The sequence below is a fragment of the Mya arenaria genome, chromosome 4 (assembly GCF_026914265.1).
Source record: "Mya arenaria isolate MELC-2E11 chromosome 4, ASM2691426v1".
Taxonomy (NCBI): domain Eukaryota; kingdom Metazoa; phylum Mollusca; class Bivalvia; order Myida; family Myidae; genus Mya; species Mya arenaria.
Window position 1 is genome coordinate 42,505,877 of NC_069125.1, and position 14,953 is coordinate 42,520,829.

Here is a 14,953-nt window from a genome sequence, read left to right on the forward strand (position 1 = left end):
ATGTTAACATTTCAAATTCCAGAGCGAAACTATCGGAGTCTGAACATATGAATGAGCGATTACGTCGTACCCACCAGTTATCTGCCTCCCGTCTGGGCATGAGCACACTTCTATCGCCAATGGCCAACTCCATGTCGACCATGTCAATGTCCCAAAGCTACGAGGCACCTTTGTCTCCTGAAAACCAGCTGACGTCGATCCTAGGTCTTGCCAAGAAGGATGTGAAGAAGTTGAAGAAACTCTCGAAGTCCAGGGCTAGATCTAGAGTTGACCATGAGTATGTGACTTCTTATTTGTGATTTTGCATATGATTTTGCTTATGATTTTTTTCAAATATTGACCCCAATGGCTTATCCCTGATATTGTTGGTCTGATATATGGAATAACTGATCTGGTAGGTCTGAAACATAAGGCTTGAAATGGAATGTCTGATCTGGTAGGTCTGATAATTAAGTAACAAGTCGGATATAGGTCTGATATGGTAGGTCTGATATAGTAGGTCTGAAACCATAGGTCTGTTATGGTAGATCTGATATGGTGGGGCTGATCCCACAGTCTGATATGGTAGGTCTCATCTGGTAAGTCTGATATTGTAGGTCTAAAACCATAGATCTGATATGGTAGGTCTAATATGTTGGGTCTGATCCCATAGTCTGATATGGTAGTTCTGATATGGTGGGTCTGATATAGTAGGTCTAATATGGTAGGTCTGATATGGTAGGTGTGATATGGTGAGTCTGATCCCATAGGTGTGATATGGTAGATCTGATATGGTGAGTCTGATCCCATAGGTCTGATATGGTAGGTCTGATATGGTGGGTCTGATATGGTAGGTCTGATATGGTGAGTCTGATCCCATAGGTCTGATATGGTAGGTCTGGTATGGTGAGTCTGATAAGGTAGATCTAATATGGTAGGTCTGATATGGTAGGTCTGATATGGTGAGTCTGATCCCATAGGTCTAATATGGTAGGTCTGATATGGTGAGTCTGATATGGTAGGTCTGATATGGTGAGTCTGATATGGTGAGTCTGATATGGTAGGTCTGATATGGTGAGTCTGATATGGTGAGTCTGATATGGTAGGTTTGATATGGTAGGTCTGATATGGTAGGTCTGATATGGTAGGTCTGATATGGTTAGTCTGATATGGTAGGTCTGATAAGGTGAGTCTGATATGGTGAGTCTGATATGGTAGGTCTAATATGGTGAGTCTGATATGGTGAGTCTGATATGGTAGGTTTGATATGGTAGGTCTGATATGGTGAGTCTGATCCCATAGTCTGATATGGTAGGTCTTATATGATGAGTCTGATCCCATAGGTTGAATATGATAGGTCTGATATGGTGGGTCTGATCCCATAGGTCTAATATGGTAGGTCTAATATGATAGGTCTTAAATAGTGGGTCTGATCCCATAGGTCTAATATGGTAGGTCTGATATGGTGGGTCTGATCCCATAGGTCAGATATGGTAGGTCTGATATGGTGAGTCTGATCCCATAGGTCTAATATGGTAGGTCTAATATGATAGGTCTTATATAGTGGGTCTGATCCCATAGGTCTAATATGGTAGGTCTGATATGGTGGGTCTGATCCCATAGGTCAGATATGGTAGGTCTGATATGGTGAGTCTGATCCCATAGGTCTAATATGGTAGGTCTGATATGGTGGGTCTGATCCCATAGGTCAGATATGGTAGGTCTGATATGGTGAGTCTGATCCCATAGGTCAGATATGGTAGGTCTGATATGGTGGGTCTGATCCCATAGGTCAGATATGGTAGGTCTGATATGGTGGGTCTGATCCCATAGGTCTAATATGGTAGGTCTGATATGGTGGGTCTGATCCCATAGGTCTAATATGGTAGGTCTGATATGGTGAGTCTGATCCCATAGGTCAGATATGGTAGGTCTGATATGGTGGGTCTGATCCCATAGGTCTAATATGGTAGGTCTGATATGGTGGGTCTGATTCCATAGGTCAGATATGGTAGGTCTGATATCAGACAATGCGAATGTCCGTCGGACAGTCGGACATGTCCGGTATATTTCAATTTTGACCGACGAAACTTTTGTTTTGGTCGGTCACAATGTCCGGTGAAAAATTAAAGTCAGCACCGTTTAATTTTCGGAAAATTTACTTTCAGTTTCTAAATAAATGTTCAGAGTTATTTTTATATCATGATTATTCAGCGTGTTAATCCGTATTTCACTATTTGTAAACCCCGTTTCGACATGTTTCCGTAAAAGCCGATAAAACGCGTAAGGTTCCGATTTCAGCTGGTACTCTAATACATTTATTTTACGGAAATGTTCGGAAATTACAAAATTCCGTATGTAGTGGTTCCCGGCAATGGTGTTAATTTAAATATGGTGATTAATATACCGATCTGACTTTCTTTCCGCTCTGTTTAACATTGCCAATAACAAGAACACTACTTTCGTTTTTGCATAGATGTTGTGCCTGAGTTTGACTTGTAGTACAATTCGTTACATTTTATAACCGTATTGTATCTTTAATTTAAAGATGAATTAAAGGAGTAAGATCTAGCTATTCCTTGGGTAGACGAACCAGATATGAGTTTTTTTTGGGAGGCAAGGGAAGAAAAAAATTATGACATTTATAAGATCCGAATATTGATTTTTTTACATTATGTTTGGCTTTTTTTGTAATTTATTATAGTACTGTAGGACAAATCTAACCAAAAAGATCTAAACCTGTTATAATGGGGAATTACAAAACTTATTTAAAAAAGAGACTTAAAATCAAGGTTTAGGCTGATGTTACTGAATACTGTTTGTAACAGTGCGACAGGTAAAAATTTGGTGCGACAGGTAAACTTCCAGTGTTTACCTGTCGCAATGTCCTGTGAAGAAGGAAAAGTTTTCGCGTTGTCTGTGATATGGTGGGTCTGATCCCATAGGTCAGATATGGTAGGTCTGATATGGTGAGTCTGATCCCATAGGTCAGATATGGTAGGTCTTATATGGTGAGTCGATCCCATAGGTCAGATATGGTAGGTCTGATATGGTGGGTCTGATCCCATAGTCTGATATGGTAGGTATAATACGGTGGGTCTGATCCCATAAGTCTGATATGGTAGGTGTTATATGGTAGTTCTAATATTGTTGGTCTTATATTGAAGGACTGATCTAGTAGGTCCTATACTGTAGGTCTGATCTGCTAGATCTGATACGTAAGTCTGATATGGTAGGTCTGATACAGAAGTCTGATAAGGGTGTAGGTCTGATATGGTAGGTCTGATACAGAAGTCTGATAAGGGTGTAGGTCTGATATGGTAGGTAATGTTTAAAGTTGATGAATACAATAAGGGACAAAAACAATAGGATACCCATGTGTATACATTTATGATACATTTAGTTTTATTTTCATAATGATTTACCTATATATTTCTTAAAGGCTTAAGTGATTAAAACTTTGTAGTTTACAAATTGATACTCTCTTCCAGTAGTGACAAGGAGAACGTTGGTTCCGACCAGGAGCAGGCCGAGGATGAGGGCGTAGTGGAGGAGGGAGGGGAGGAGATCGTGGAGAAAGCCTCGTCAGAGAAGTCTGAGAAAGATGATAGCAACATTGACGAGAATGGAAACCTGGAACAAGTAGGTTTGGGTTGGGGTTTTTTACGAGGGGGTGGGGGAAGGAGAGAAGATTGTTGAGAAAGCTGCGTTTAAGAAGCCCTAGAATGATGCTAATATAATTGATGAGAATAGCATTCTGTTATTATCAGGTTTATGTTTTTGATATGATAAATCACAAAGTTTGTGTATGAAATTATAATTGAATTAATTTAATTTTGAAAGAAAAAACAATGCATTGGTAAGCTGCATGATTTACTTGTTTCAGTTCTAATTTTCTAAAAGCATATGATGGATACTTACATTTGCTATGCAGTGGAAACATTCTAATAAGTACTAAAAAAAAATCCATATTGATTGTATAGACAGCAAGTGTGGACGGGGATATTGGTGATGAGGAAGATGACGACGATGACGAACTTGACCTTGGATCATCCGGATCTGACTCAGAATCTGATAAAGGTAGGACTTTACCAACACCAGTGTACTGTGGACTAACGGCAAGTTTTGTCATTATTTGATATTTATACAGCGGAGATTGTTGATTTTTTTTTTAAACATTAGCAGAATGACTGGATTAAGGGATTCAGATATTTAAACTTAATAACCCACTTCAAATTGATTTGCAACCAAATATTTGATGAATGTTTACAGAATATTGTGCTAACTTGAAATTGAATAAAATGATCAGGGCTATTCCAATTAAAAATAAACCCTACCGTAAATGACTGGATATAAGACGACAAGGGGTATTAGACGCAGGGGAAAAAATCTGTGAAAAGTCCAAGAAAAAAATCTATGTTTTTGGTTAAAAGACACATAGAAAAGATGTCAAATCCTCTGGCATTTTCGGCCACCGTGTTTGTTGACAGTGACAAAAAAAAACTTTTTCGTGAAAATGGCGATGGTTATCTTTAAAACCATACAATTATAAACTGTCGAGAATGAAAAGTTAAGTTATGCAAAAACCTTATATTGTACAGGTTTGTTCTCAAAATGTCAACACCTACAGAAAAGAATAAAGAATGTGACAAAGTGCGAAAAAACAAGACCATTATCGCAACAGTTTGTAGTATTGGTATGTTAAACAGGTTAAAGGCAGTCGAGTTTTTCACACCTTCTCGTACAACTGACAAAAAATATTTTGACAGTGCCCAACTTGCTTTTTTATATGCAAGTTTAATTATTGTTCAATTCAATTTATTATTCAAATTAATATTGAATAACTTTAATCGAAAAATATTTTTGTTTAAATTATAAACGTCTTACGATATACCGTATCCCGATCTTCAACTGCCGTTTTAACTCGTATATACTTGATCAATATGACGCGAGTAACATCCCTTTCTACATAAATCTAAACAAACTCTCGGCTTGAAATCGACCTCAGAAAAAAAGTTAAAAAAATTGTTACTGGGTATTATACGCAGGCATTTTTTTGCATCAAAATCTGAGGGAAAAAAGGGCGTCTTATACCCAGTCATTTACGGTACTAGGGAAAGCACTTTCAAATTGGACCATCATCATTCAGAAAAGGTAGAAAAACAATCAAAATTCTTTTATTTTGCTTCCCTGGAGTCAGTTGTAGGTTTCAATGGAATAGCCATGAGTGAAAATATCAAATTAGTTGTTATAACATTTCTTAAAAATTCATTGTGAAAAAATACTTTTTTGTTTCACAATAGTGGAAATGTTTCTGGATTATTGGAGTGTATGGACAGGTAATTGGGTCAAGGTCATGTTAGTGTGACCTTGAAAGTTTGACCTTGAAATGTTGTCAGTGTCTTCGTACATGTAGCTTTAGTAATGTGATTTTATACTTTGCTCCATCAATCTTAATCTGAATTCATTTTAATTTCATTTAATTTTGAAGTCTCATTGTTGATTCTTTTACTTATGAATCGTCATGTATACATGTTAGATGTAGAATGTCAATGTGTTCATTTGTTGTGAAACATATGTAGATATTTTTCTATTCTTCTTCATTACTTTAATTCAGTATTGTTTCACCTTCCAGTTAACAAGTTTATGTGGTTTTGATTGGAATGATAGAACATCTTCATAATTTATTGGTTTATTGTTAGGTTAATCAAATATTTGGGGTTATAGGTTGGCAAATATCAGGGGCTCTAGACTGTCTGGCAGTTATCATTCCCAGTTATGTGCTAAAGTTTTTTTTCTGTGTCATACATAACATCTGATCTTCATTTTTAGATTTATTACACAAAGAACCTCATCTGAAATGATTCATGTTAACAGGGCTTCCATTAAGAATTTGAAACTGGAAGTATAAACTTCCTGTCCATTAATTTTGGAAGTTTTTCACTGAGATGTGGAAGTTTAAGCCTCCCGAACACAATATCTTGTTTCACTATTTTTCAACTAGTATATTACAAATCAAATTATTTGCAAATTTAACTAACCAAATTCACTACTTATATTATAATAATTCATTTCTTGATATTTGAAACTTCCAAGCTTACAACATTGGAAGTTTTCTTAAAGATTATGGAAGTTTTTGTACTTTTAAGCAATCAATTTTTGAAGTTTTAACCCATTTCTAGGAAGTAATATACTTCAAAACTTCCTTTAACGGAAGCCCTGTGTTAAATAGTTTTGGCAACAACATTAGTATAAGAAGCATTATATATTGGTAGTACTAAATACGCATTTTAAAAGTATTGAGTATATATATATATTTATATATATGTTGGCTACTAGACAAAGCCAGGAACCAATTGGATTTGACTTTTTGTGTCACCTGCGAAGCTTGGCTCACACATAGAGATTTATTTGTCTGGCATTGATGTCACTCTTATTTCCGATCAATACCTTTCAATAACTTATACAGTCTTCAAACTTGTTACGCACATTGATAAGGATCAATCAATGACCCCTATTGATTTCTGGGTCAAAAGTCAAAGTCATGGTGACCTTTACTATGAAAAAGGGCTCTCCTGACCGGCGACTTAAATTTGCAGAATTATAGCTCTTATTAAATACAACCAGTGACAATTTCTCAGTAGGTGATTAATAGACTTTCAATCAGGCTAAACACATGAGCATGTTAACTTTTCTGAAATATTTATTGATTACAGTAAAACTGCGATAGCTCTAGAACGCCGGGGACCGAGCCAAAACCTTGAGGGAACCGATGTTTCGAACGACCCGAAATTCAATTTTCCAGTCTGTTATGAAATATCTTTCAGTGTATTTAAGTTTGAAGTTGTCAAACCGACTCTTAACTAAGACACCGATTATGTGTTGCGTTGTGGAAATCGCTCATATGTTCAAAGGCTGTTGTATACTAAATGTAAATGTTGGATCGATATGGTAGTGTGTATTCATATTTTTATTTCTCATTTACATTTCTAACAATTAACTTCACATCATTAACTTCTCATAATTATCTTCTCAAATGCCCTTATCCACTACTATCGGTCATGCGTTAACACTGATAAACGGTTTTTCACGCCTTGTCAAAATGCCTTTCAACTGTCATTGCAATTTTTACAACTTGCGAAAATTTTAAAACTTAGCAATTGTTGGTTTATTTTGGAACACGCGTTCGGGAAAAAGTGTGAAATTATGACCTCGAGGGAACCATAAGGTTTTGTGCATGATTTATGTACTTCGGACCGAATATATTGCTCGACTCCTCGACATATTTAGGTTTCGATGCAGCGTAGGTATATTTTATATGAAAATAGAAGGAAAAATATTCGGGACCAAGCTCCGACCTCGAGGGACCACCGGTTCTCGAACGACTGCTTGTTCGAACGACCGCAGTTTTACTGTCTATACAAACAATTGAAAGATGATTGGTAAATGATTTGCCTTGAAGAATTGGATACCTTTTGTAAGGATTTCGTATCTCTATCATTTATTGATTAATCATTATCTAAAAAACATGTTGAAGCTCATGTATATAACTCTACTATTGTATCTTCCAGACTCGGACAACATCCATGAGGACTTAGCAGAACTGACGTGTGAGATCTCCATTAAACAGCGACTTATAGAGGAGCTAGAACAGAGCCAGCGTAGAATTCATGCCATGAAGTCGCAGTATGAGGAAAAGGTCACAGTTCTCATGAACAAGATTCGAGAAACTGAAAAAGAGCGAGATAAAGTGCTGTCTAACATTGGTAAGATTGGGCTGGGTTTATATGGTTTAAAGACAAAGTACGAGGAATAGGTCATGATCCTCAAAAAAGATTTGAGAAACTGAGAAAAACAATATGTACTTGTATCACGGTGCCTCAATATCTCATCAGTGTTTGAAAACCAATTACAAACAATAATGTGTCTCTTTTGTTTTTACAACCCTTTCCTTTAACCTCAGGTCCTAGTACAACAGGGAAGGTGGATGCAAACAAAGCTGCGGAAAACTCCAAGAAGGTCAAGGAGCAGTTTGAACGCAAGCTAAATGAAATGCAGAATGAGCTGAAGAAGGTGAATGCTGCCAAGAAGGAGCATGCCAAGCTCATCAAGAACAACTCACACACAGAGAAACAGCTGAAAACACTCCAGCATGAACTAGGGGAAATGAAGAAAACAAAAGTTAGTAAACAGAATATTAAATAGCTTTTTGAGTGTATGTAGATCTTGATTAAACTGGTGTCTTAAGTATGTTTAGGAAGGCTCCAGTGAGTGTCCATGAGAGGGACCAATGCTGAATATAATTGTCACATACCTAAAGTTATATTGGCCTTTCGTAGAAATGTTGACAATAGCTAAGTTAAGATGTCACATTACAAGTGGTCTTCTTGATGTTTAAAAATTAAATCCTCATCTTGTTGGTTTAACCAGCATTGTTTTCAGAAAGTAATACATAAATCATGAGCATTGAAACTGATAGATAACTAAAGAAAATACTATATAGTTAATTCAAATATAATAAAAAACAATGCTAACAACACTATACATTCTACAGAATTGAGAAGTAACCAGTAAGGGTGTCTTCTGTTATGTGTACATACCACTCACACAATATGATCACAGATAACCATTTGTTGGTGTTGTTGTGTTTAGGTGCGACTCATGAAACAAATGAAGGAGGACACTGAGCGCAACAAGAAGTTGGATGCCCGACGTACACGTGAACTGTCACAGCTCAAGAGGGAACAGATGAAGAAGGAGGGCCTCATACGTACGCTCGAGAACCAGAAGAAAAACCAGGACATGATCCTCAAACGTAAACAGGAGGAGGTAGGGGCTGGAACAGGTTTCTTTTAATTTGAAGATATTTATTCATAACAGCAAAATTCTTTAAGAATTGACAGTACTGGCAAGGTGAATTTGTTCCCTCGATTAAATGTACTCATATACATGTATTCCTTGCATTTTGGCTTGAGGAGGTGATTTTCTGCACTTTAACCAAGTGTTTGATGACAAGAAAAAATAAGCTGAACATTAATAGCCTAATCGTCTTAAAAAACATAATTATCTAAGTGCAATGAAAAAATAAATGATCAAATGTCATCTTCTACAGGGAAAAATGATAAAACATAAATAAGTTTTTGTACTGCACCCATTATTTAGATTTGATGTTAATCATTTAACAGGTGGAGTCGTTACGTAAGAAGAATCGGCCAATGTCTTCCCAGGCTGCCGGTAGGCTATCCAGCTACCCAAGGCAGCCCCGTATTGCTCAAGGTAGGAAGATGGGCTCGTTATAATATATTCAGATTGAATAGGAACAGGAGTCATGTGAAATTGCTTTCAAACTCATCATGAAGTAATTTGCCTGAAATTTCAACATACTGTAAATCTTCTATTAGACGCCCTAGTCGGATATCTTGTCAAGAATAAGAACCATTTTCCCCCATTCAGCATAGAGTGCTAAAAATCAAATACCGACTATGCTTGTCACAATTACTGATCACCAAGACTGAAGGCAGATTCAAAATCTTGTGACTGACGAATCGGTGTTCGATATCTGATACAGCATGGCTGTATACACTCCCTGGTGTGTAAATCAATAAAATGGTCCATTGACAACTTCAATATATCAATACACTACTTACGGCAAGAATTAGTGAAGTTTTGCTTAAATTTCAATGTAGGTGGTGTGTAACCTAAATTATACGATTGGGTATTGGTTTATTTGCATGCAGGTGTTAAGCCTGAGATGGTGGCTCCTTAAACAAATGATACAGGTTAGCATTGTTTATGTCGCTGAATCTGTAAATAGATACACATAAAGACTCCCTGTATGTCCATGAAACCATGCATTATTAATAAGAAAATGAAAGGGATAAAAATCGAAATTAAATTATACATAATGTATCCAAGAATTAGTTCATCTGAAATGTACTGATGACTATATTTCCTGCAGTATTAGTATGTATGACTTAGCAATAGCTGTATGTACATTGACCGATGGCAGCTAAAAGCTTCCATATGTTCACCTCTCTATATGTAGCTATACATTTTTTTTTTTACCAGGGCCCATATCTACCTCTTCCCCCATACGGAGACGACACAGGGGTGTTTTTAATGCAAGAGCGGCCAAAAACAAGTGGAACGCTATTGAGAAAAATGTGAACTCTGTCATAAACAAGAAACAAACAATCACGAATATAGAGAAAGATATGGACATCTGGTTAAAGGTTTGTAATCAACAGTTTTAAAAGCACATTTAAAATAGAATAAATACATTTATTTTAAGAGAAAATTTATAATACAATGACAACTAAATGGTCAAGCCGAGGAGCCATACAGTTGTACATTCAAATGAATCTGTTACTGTTGTTCAATGAGTCTTGGTTGTAATCTATTGTTGATTCAAGGATTACCTGCATTACCTGATATGTTAAATCATTTGGATCGCTATAGTTTCTAGTCTTGAAGTCACTTTTCCAAATATGCAAGTTTTGATACATGAACATCTTTTTATGTATTCTTGTGAGGGTTGATTTGAAACTGTTGTGTTATGAGGTAATGGCATATGTTCTTTTTCAGCACCGAGAAAAACTAGGCAAGAAAATTGAGAAATATCAAAAGAAGAAAGAGACCTTGATATCTCTGGGGCATGTGAGTATGGAAGACTGCAGATTTATTATAATTTTATGAAAAATGTAATAGTATGTTAAAGCAAAGAAATTGCTTTAAGTAAATTTTAAACTTTTTCTCGAGGCTTCCATTCCAACTTGTTTATTTCCTGCAGTAATATAAAAGGAAGGTAACTTGAGCCATATTTCAGAAATAAATATAAGCCACATATTATCAGAACACATAAAACGTGTTAAAGATTGAGATTGGTATTAAAAACATGACACAACCAGTATTCACATATTTATGTATTATCTAATCCACAGCTTGAGAGCAAGATTGTTGAGGTGAGCGACGTGATTGCTTCACTGCAGAACCAGGTGGCGTTTGCCCAGGAGAACATTACCGAGTGTCAGTCCAACATTGTACAGGTGGAAGAGAGCAAGGTAAGGACATTAACACTACTGGGTTCTCGTGGACTGTTGTAATGACATACATATGTTGCCCAAAAGAACATAACCGAGTGCCAGACCAATATTAGACATGTGGTAAAAAGTGATGTATAGATCAACACTACTAGGCAGGCTTAGTAAACAGTGTTAGAAGCACTAGTGGGAGTTTCTATATTCTAACACGTATGGTTCTATATCAAGCTAAAGTTTATACAAAATCGTAGAAAGTGTGAAATATTTCTTTCGCTTGAGAAATAGTGAAAGGCTTATTTATGAAGTAATGCCGTATCATATTTCTTTTAATAAGCCATTTTTTTTATGACTATGTCTTCTTACATGTCTGAACCATGGTTTGCAATGTTAAACATTAGCTTCATTGGGGTTTTTAGGAGAAAAACAGCCTTGATGTTGGTATTAAGTTTATTATTGATGCTGTGTCTCAAAAAACATTCAGGATATTCACATGCAAATTAGTACGCATATTACCAGTAACTGTTGTATTGTCGTAAATATTTTTGTTTTGTTAACTAATATATTGTACATTGTTCATGTGTAGGAGGAGGGAGGCGGTCTCGATCCAGCCACACTGGTGAGTGCTGTGAGCCTGGAGGAGGCTAAATATCTGCTGGAGCACTTCATTACCATGGCAATATCAAAGGTATTTTCAGTATACAAGTCTTATTCCTTGGATATTTGTTATTTGATGGTAGTCAGCAGTTTCTATGCTATTATTTTAGTTAAATAACAACAGTTGATTTTTTAAACCCATATTTATACATTTAAAAATGCTGCTAATATTTACTATTGTCTATGGATTCCAAGAGTAAATGAAGAAGTTCTTAAAAGTATGAGATGAATGATTTTTAACATGGGAATTGTAATCATATCAATTTTAAAATTAACAAACTGACTCCTGAATGAAAACAGTGATTCATTTTGCAACTAGTTTGAGCCTACAACATTTGCTATCAGTTTCTTTGTACTTCATAAGTCAATTATATTACATGTCTTACAAGACCAGTTTTGGGGCATTTTCGATATGAAGTTAATCCTTGAATATTAATAATTTTATTAAAAATAATGTTTTACTCAACAAATGACCCAAAAGTTCTCCCTATAGAAATCGGTCTTTAAATGTTGCTGGGTCTAGATTTAGCTCCCTTGAACTGAACTTATTTTTAAAACTCATAAAAGATTCTTAATTTTGACATCAAGGTGAAGATCTTCAACGGTTATATATTTGGTAACCACATTTAAACAAAATGATACATTAATGATGCGATAAAATGTTTGCATTTTTAAATGTACTTACCATATATAGATTTTGAGTTACACAACATTTTCAGGTGCTGGGTCGTTTAAAATGCTAGTAACTTTAAATGGTTAAGATTCAGAAAACTTATCACAAGCATTTATACATCATACATAATGTTCTGTATATATTAAAAATGTATCAGACAATACACAAGACTGCCAGAATTAGGTTATTGCATATAGGGTTGTAGCCTGGTTTTCAAGAGGACAGGGTGGTGCTGGGGGGGGGGGGGGAGAGTTCATTGTGTCTGGCAGTGAAGAATTTGAACTTTTTGAATTTCACAAAAAATAGTTTCATTGTGTCTGGCAGTGAAGAATTTGAACTTTTTGAATTTCACAAAAAATAGTAGGAATTTTGAAGTATTAATAGATTTCAACTTCAAAATATTTCAAGTTTGTATGCATTTATAATACCTGGGGTAAAACAGTTGAATTATTATAAGCATTTATTTCTATGAAGGCAGGAGGGTAGACATGCTGGTCTCCATGAGGGCAGAATGGTGCTACCAAAAAAGAACAGGGTGCAGCACCCTTTCATATCTCTTTAGATAAAACCCTAGCAAATCTCAGTGTTAACATTTAGGCTAAATAATAAGGGTCATGGTTTTATAAATTAGCCAAATACTTCATTTAACATTTTATCAGGGCCAGGCCTTAGCGGGTAAGGAGTCTGAAGTGCGAGAGTTGATGGCTAAACTCCACCAGACCGAGCTGAACAACACGCTTCAACAAGACCTGCTCAAACATATGATGGATGGCAGGGCCGATATCGAGGTGGACAACCTTATGACTGAGCAGGTTGATGGTATGGCTGTGATACACATTAACTTCCCAGTACAGGACTGTCTTGGACAACTCACTTACAATTTAGTATCTGAGGGCGGAATGAAGCTGTTTAGTAATTCAGATTATAATTGTAGCTATACTTGTAGTGCCAAACCCTATACTATTTTCTCTTTGGCGTGACATTTTAAGCAGCCTTGAAAGTGTTTTCCCATAACTGTTTGCTTAAGGTTTTCATTTGTCGGAAGACTGAATTTAATTTGCAAGTATTGCTCATATCATACCTTTCAGAGGTCGCATATTAGATTTCTGAGTTAACATTGAAAACAACAAAGTGACATTTAATAATGAGTATATGATACATTCATCTCCTAATTAAATTGTGATACCCTGAAGGTAGATTGTTATCTAACTTCCACTAATGCCATGTAACATGCTTATTGCACGGTTCCTAACTTCCGCTAATGCCATGTAACATGCCTATTGCACGGTTCCTGTTTTTCAGACATGGATAGCTCCACGAGCTCATCATCCAGTTCCCCAGTGGACAGGTGAGTTATGTCCCCTGAATACTCTCCCCCCTTTACTGCTGTTGCACATTCTTCCCCAATATCAAGATAAACAAATCAGGCTGGAACTCTGGTAACATGACATGGAGGCATAGGCATGAAAAGGCCAAGCTGTTTAATGACTAACATGAAGATGTAATAGTTATTTTGCAAGTATATAGAAATTGTGGACAGAAAAATAGTTGTATTTTTGCCTTGAAGTAATTTATTGGCATAAGCTTATTTATTTCTGTATTTATATATATGAACAACTTAAAGTTATATTTATAATAATACTTTGGGTTATAACTTATGAGATTGTTTAGGTATTGTTGAATAGGTTCTTTATTGAAAAAGGGCTTAGTTGGTTAGGTCATGTTACCAGAATTTGAGAAACAAGTATGTTCTTAAACATGTTAATCTATACATGAAAGTAAATTTTACAGCATCCAGTTTTGTTTTGAACGGCTCTCTGTTCTACTAATACATGCACAGTTTGCTTGATATTATGCTTAACTCAGAAATAGGAGACAGATGATGATGCGGTGAGTTTCGATGGTGGATATTGTGACTTGCTTAATGGAATATAGGAGCGAAATAAATAAGTTTTAAGCCCCAATGCATGGTTATAGTATTTTTCGCGGATACCATTTTTAGCCAGCTTTTGTACTGAAATTTTTACAAGGACTATCCATTTACAGATAATTTGAACGATGATTTCATTATTTGGGCTGGACTATCCGATCAAAACTATGCAATGAAATATGCTGCATCAGGCGGTATCCACGAAAAAGACCTATAAGATTATTTTTTTCTGCCGTGAGAAAACTATAGATGTTAATTCAAGACGGTATCATAAGGGTTGTGATTTTTCTAATGAAATAAACTTTTTTAATTGCTTACAGCTTAAAGTAGTATGCTGCCGGCTTAATTTTAGTTTTTCAATCTAAGTTGCAATGCACAGAAGTATTTTTAGCTTCATTATTTTAAAAATTGAATCAAGCACTGTTACAGTGCAAGGGTTGACAGAAATTTAGGACAAGATCAAAACAGTAGCTTTTTGCGAACATCTTTACCTATCAAAGCAAAAGTCACACTTTTTTATGTTGATATACATGTTAAAACATACATGGTAGTTTGGACTCAGGAGCTACATGTATGCATGTACATTCAAGGACAAGGATATTTTGCTTTTATTTATCATGAAAACAACAGAGGACGCAACAGCCTTTTGTTCTTGTCAGCTTTAGGAATAACTCCTTG

At 35.9% G+C, this 14,953-nt stretch overlaps 1 protein-coding gene across 10 annotated transcripts in view; it reads left to right on the top strand.

Annotated features, from left to right (window-relative positions):
• LOC128233037 (kinesin-like protein KIF21A) overlaps nt 1-14,953 on the top strand; it is a 62,380-nt gene that overhangs the window by 10,866 nt on the left and 36,561 nt on the right. For 6 of the 10 annotated variants that reach the window (XM_052946903.1, XM_052946904.1, XM_052946895.1 and 3 more), the window contains exons 11-23: nt 23-277; nt 3,471-3,621; nt 3,963-4,059; nt 7,551-7,745; nt 7,943-8,160; nt 8,632-8,808; nt 9,165-9,255; nt 10,048-10,211; nt 10,564-10,635; nt 10,920-11,039; nt 11,602-11,703; nt 13,005-13,164; nt 13,648-13,693. In XM_052946903.1, coding sequence (XP_052802863.1) covers nt 23-277; nt 3,471-3,621; nt 3,963-4,059; nt 7,551-7,745; nt 7,943-8,160; nt 8,632-8,808; nt 9,165-9,255; nt 10,048-10,211; nt 10,564-10,635; nt 10,920-11,039; nt 11,602-11,703; nt 13,005-13,164; nt 13,648-13,693 — 1,848 coding nt within the window. Of the gene's footprint in view, nt 1-22; nt 278-3,470; nt 3,622-3,962; nt 4,060-7,550; nt 7,746-7,942; nt 8,161-8,631; nt 8,809-9,164; nt 9,256-10,047; nt 10,212-10,563; nt 10,636-10,919; nt 11,040-11,601; nt 11,704-13,004; nt 13,165-13,647; nt 13,694-14,211; nt 14,236-14,953 lie in introns of all 10 variants that reach the window. The other 4 variants (XM_052946898.1, XM_052946894.1, XM_052946900.1 and 1 more) reach the window with 1 other exon arrangement.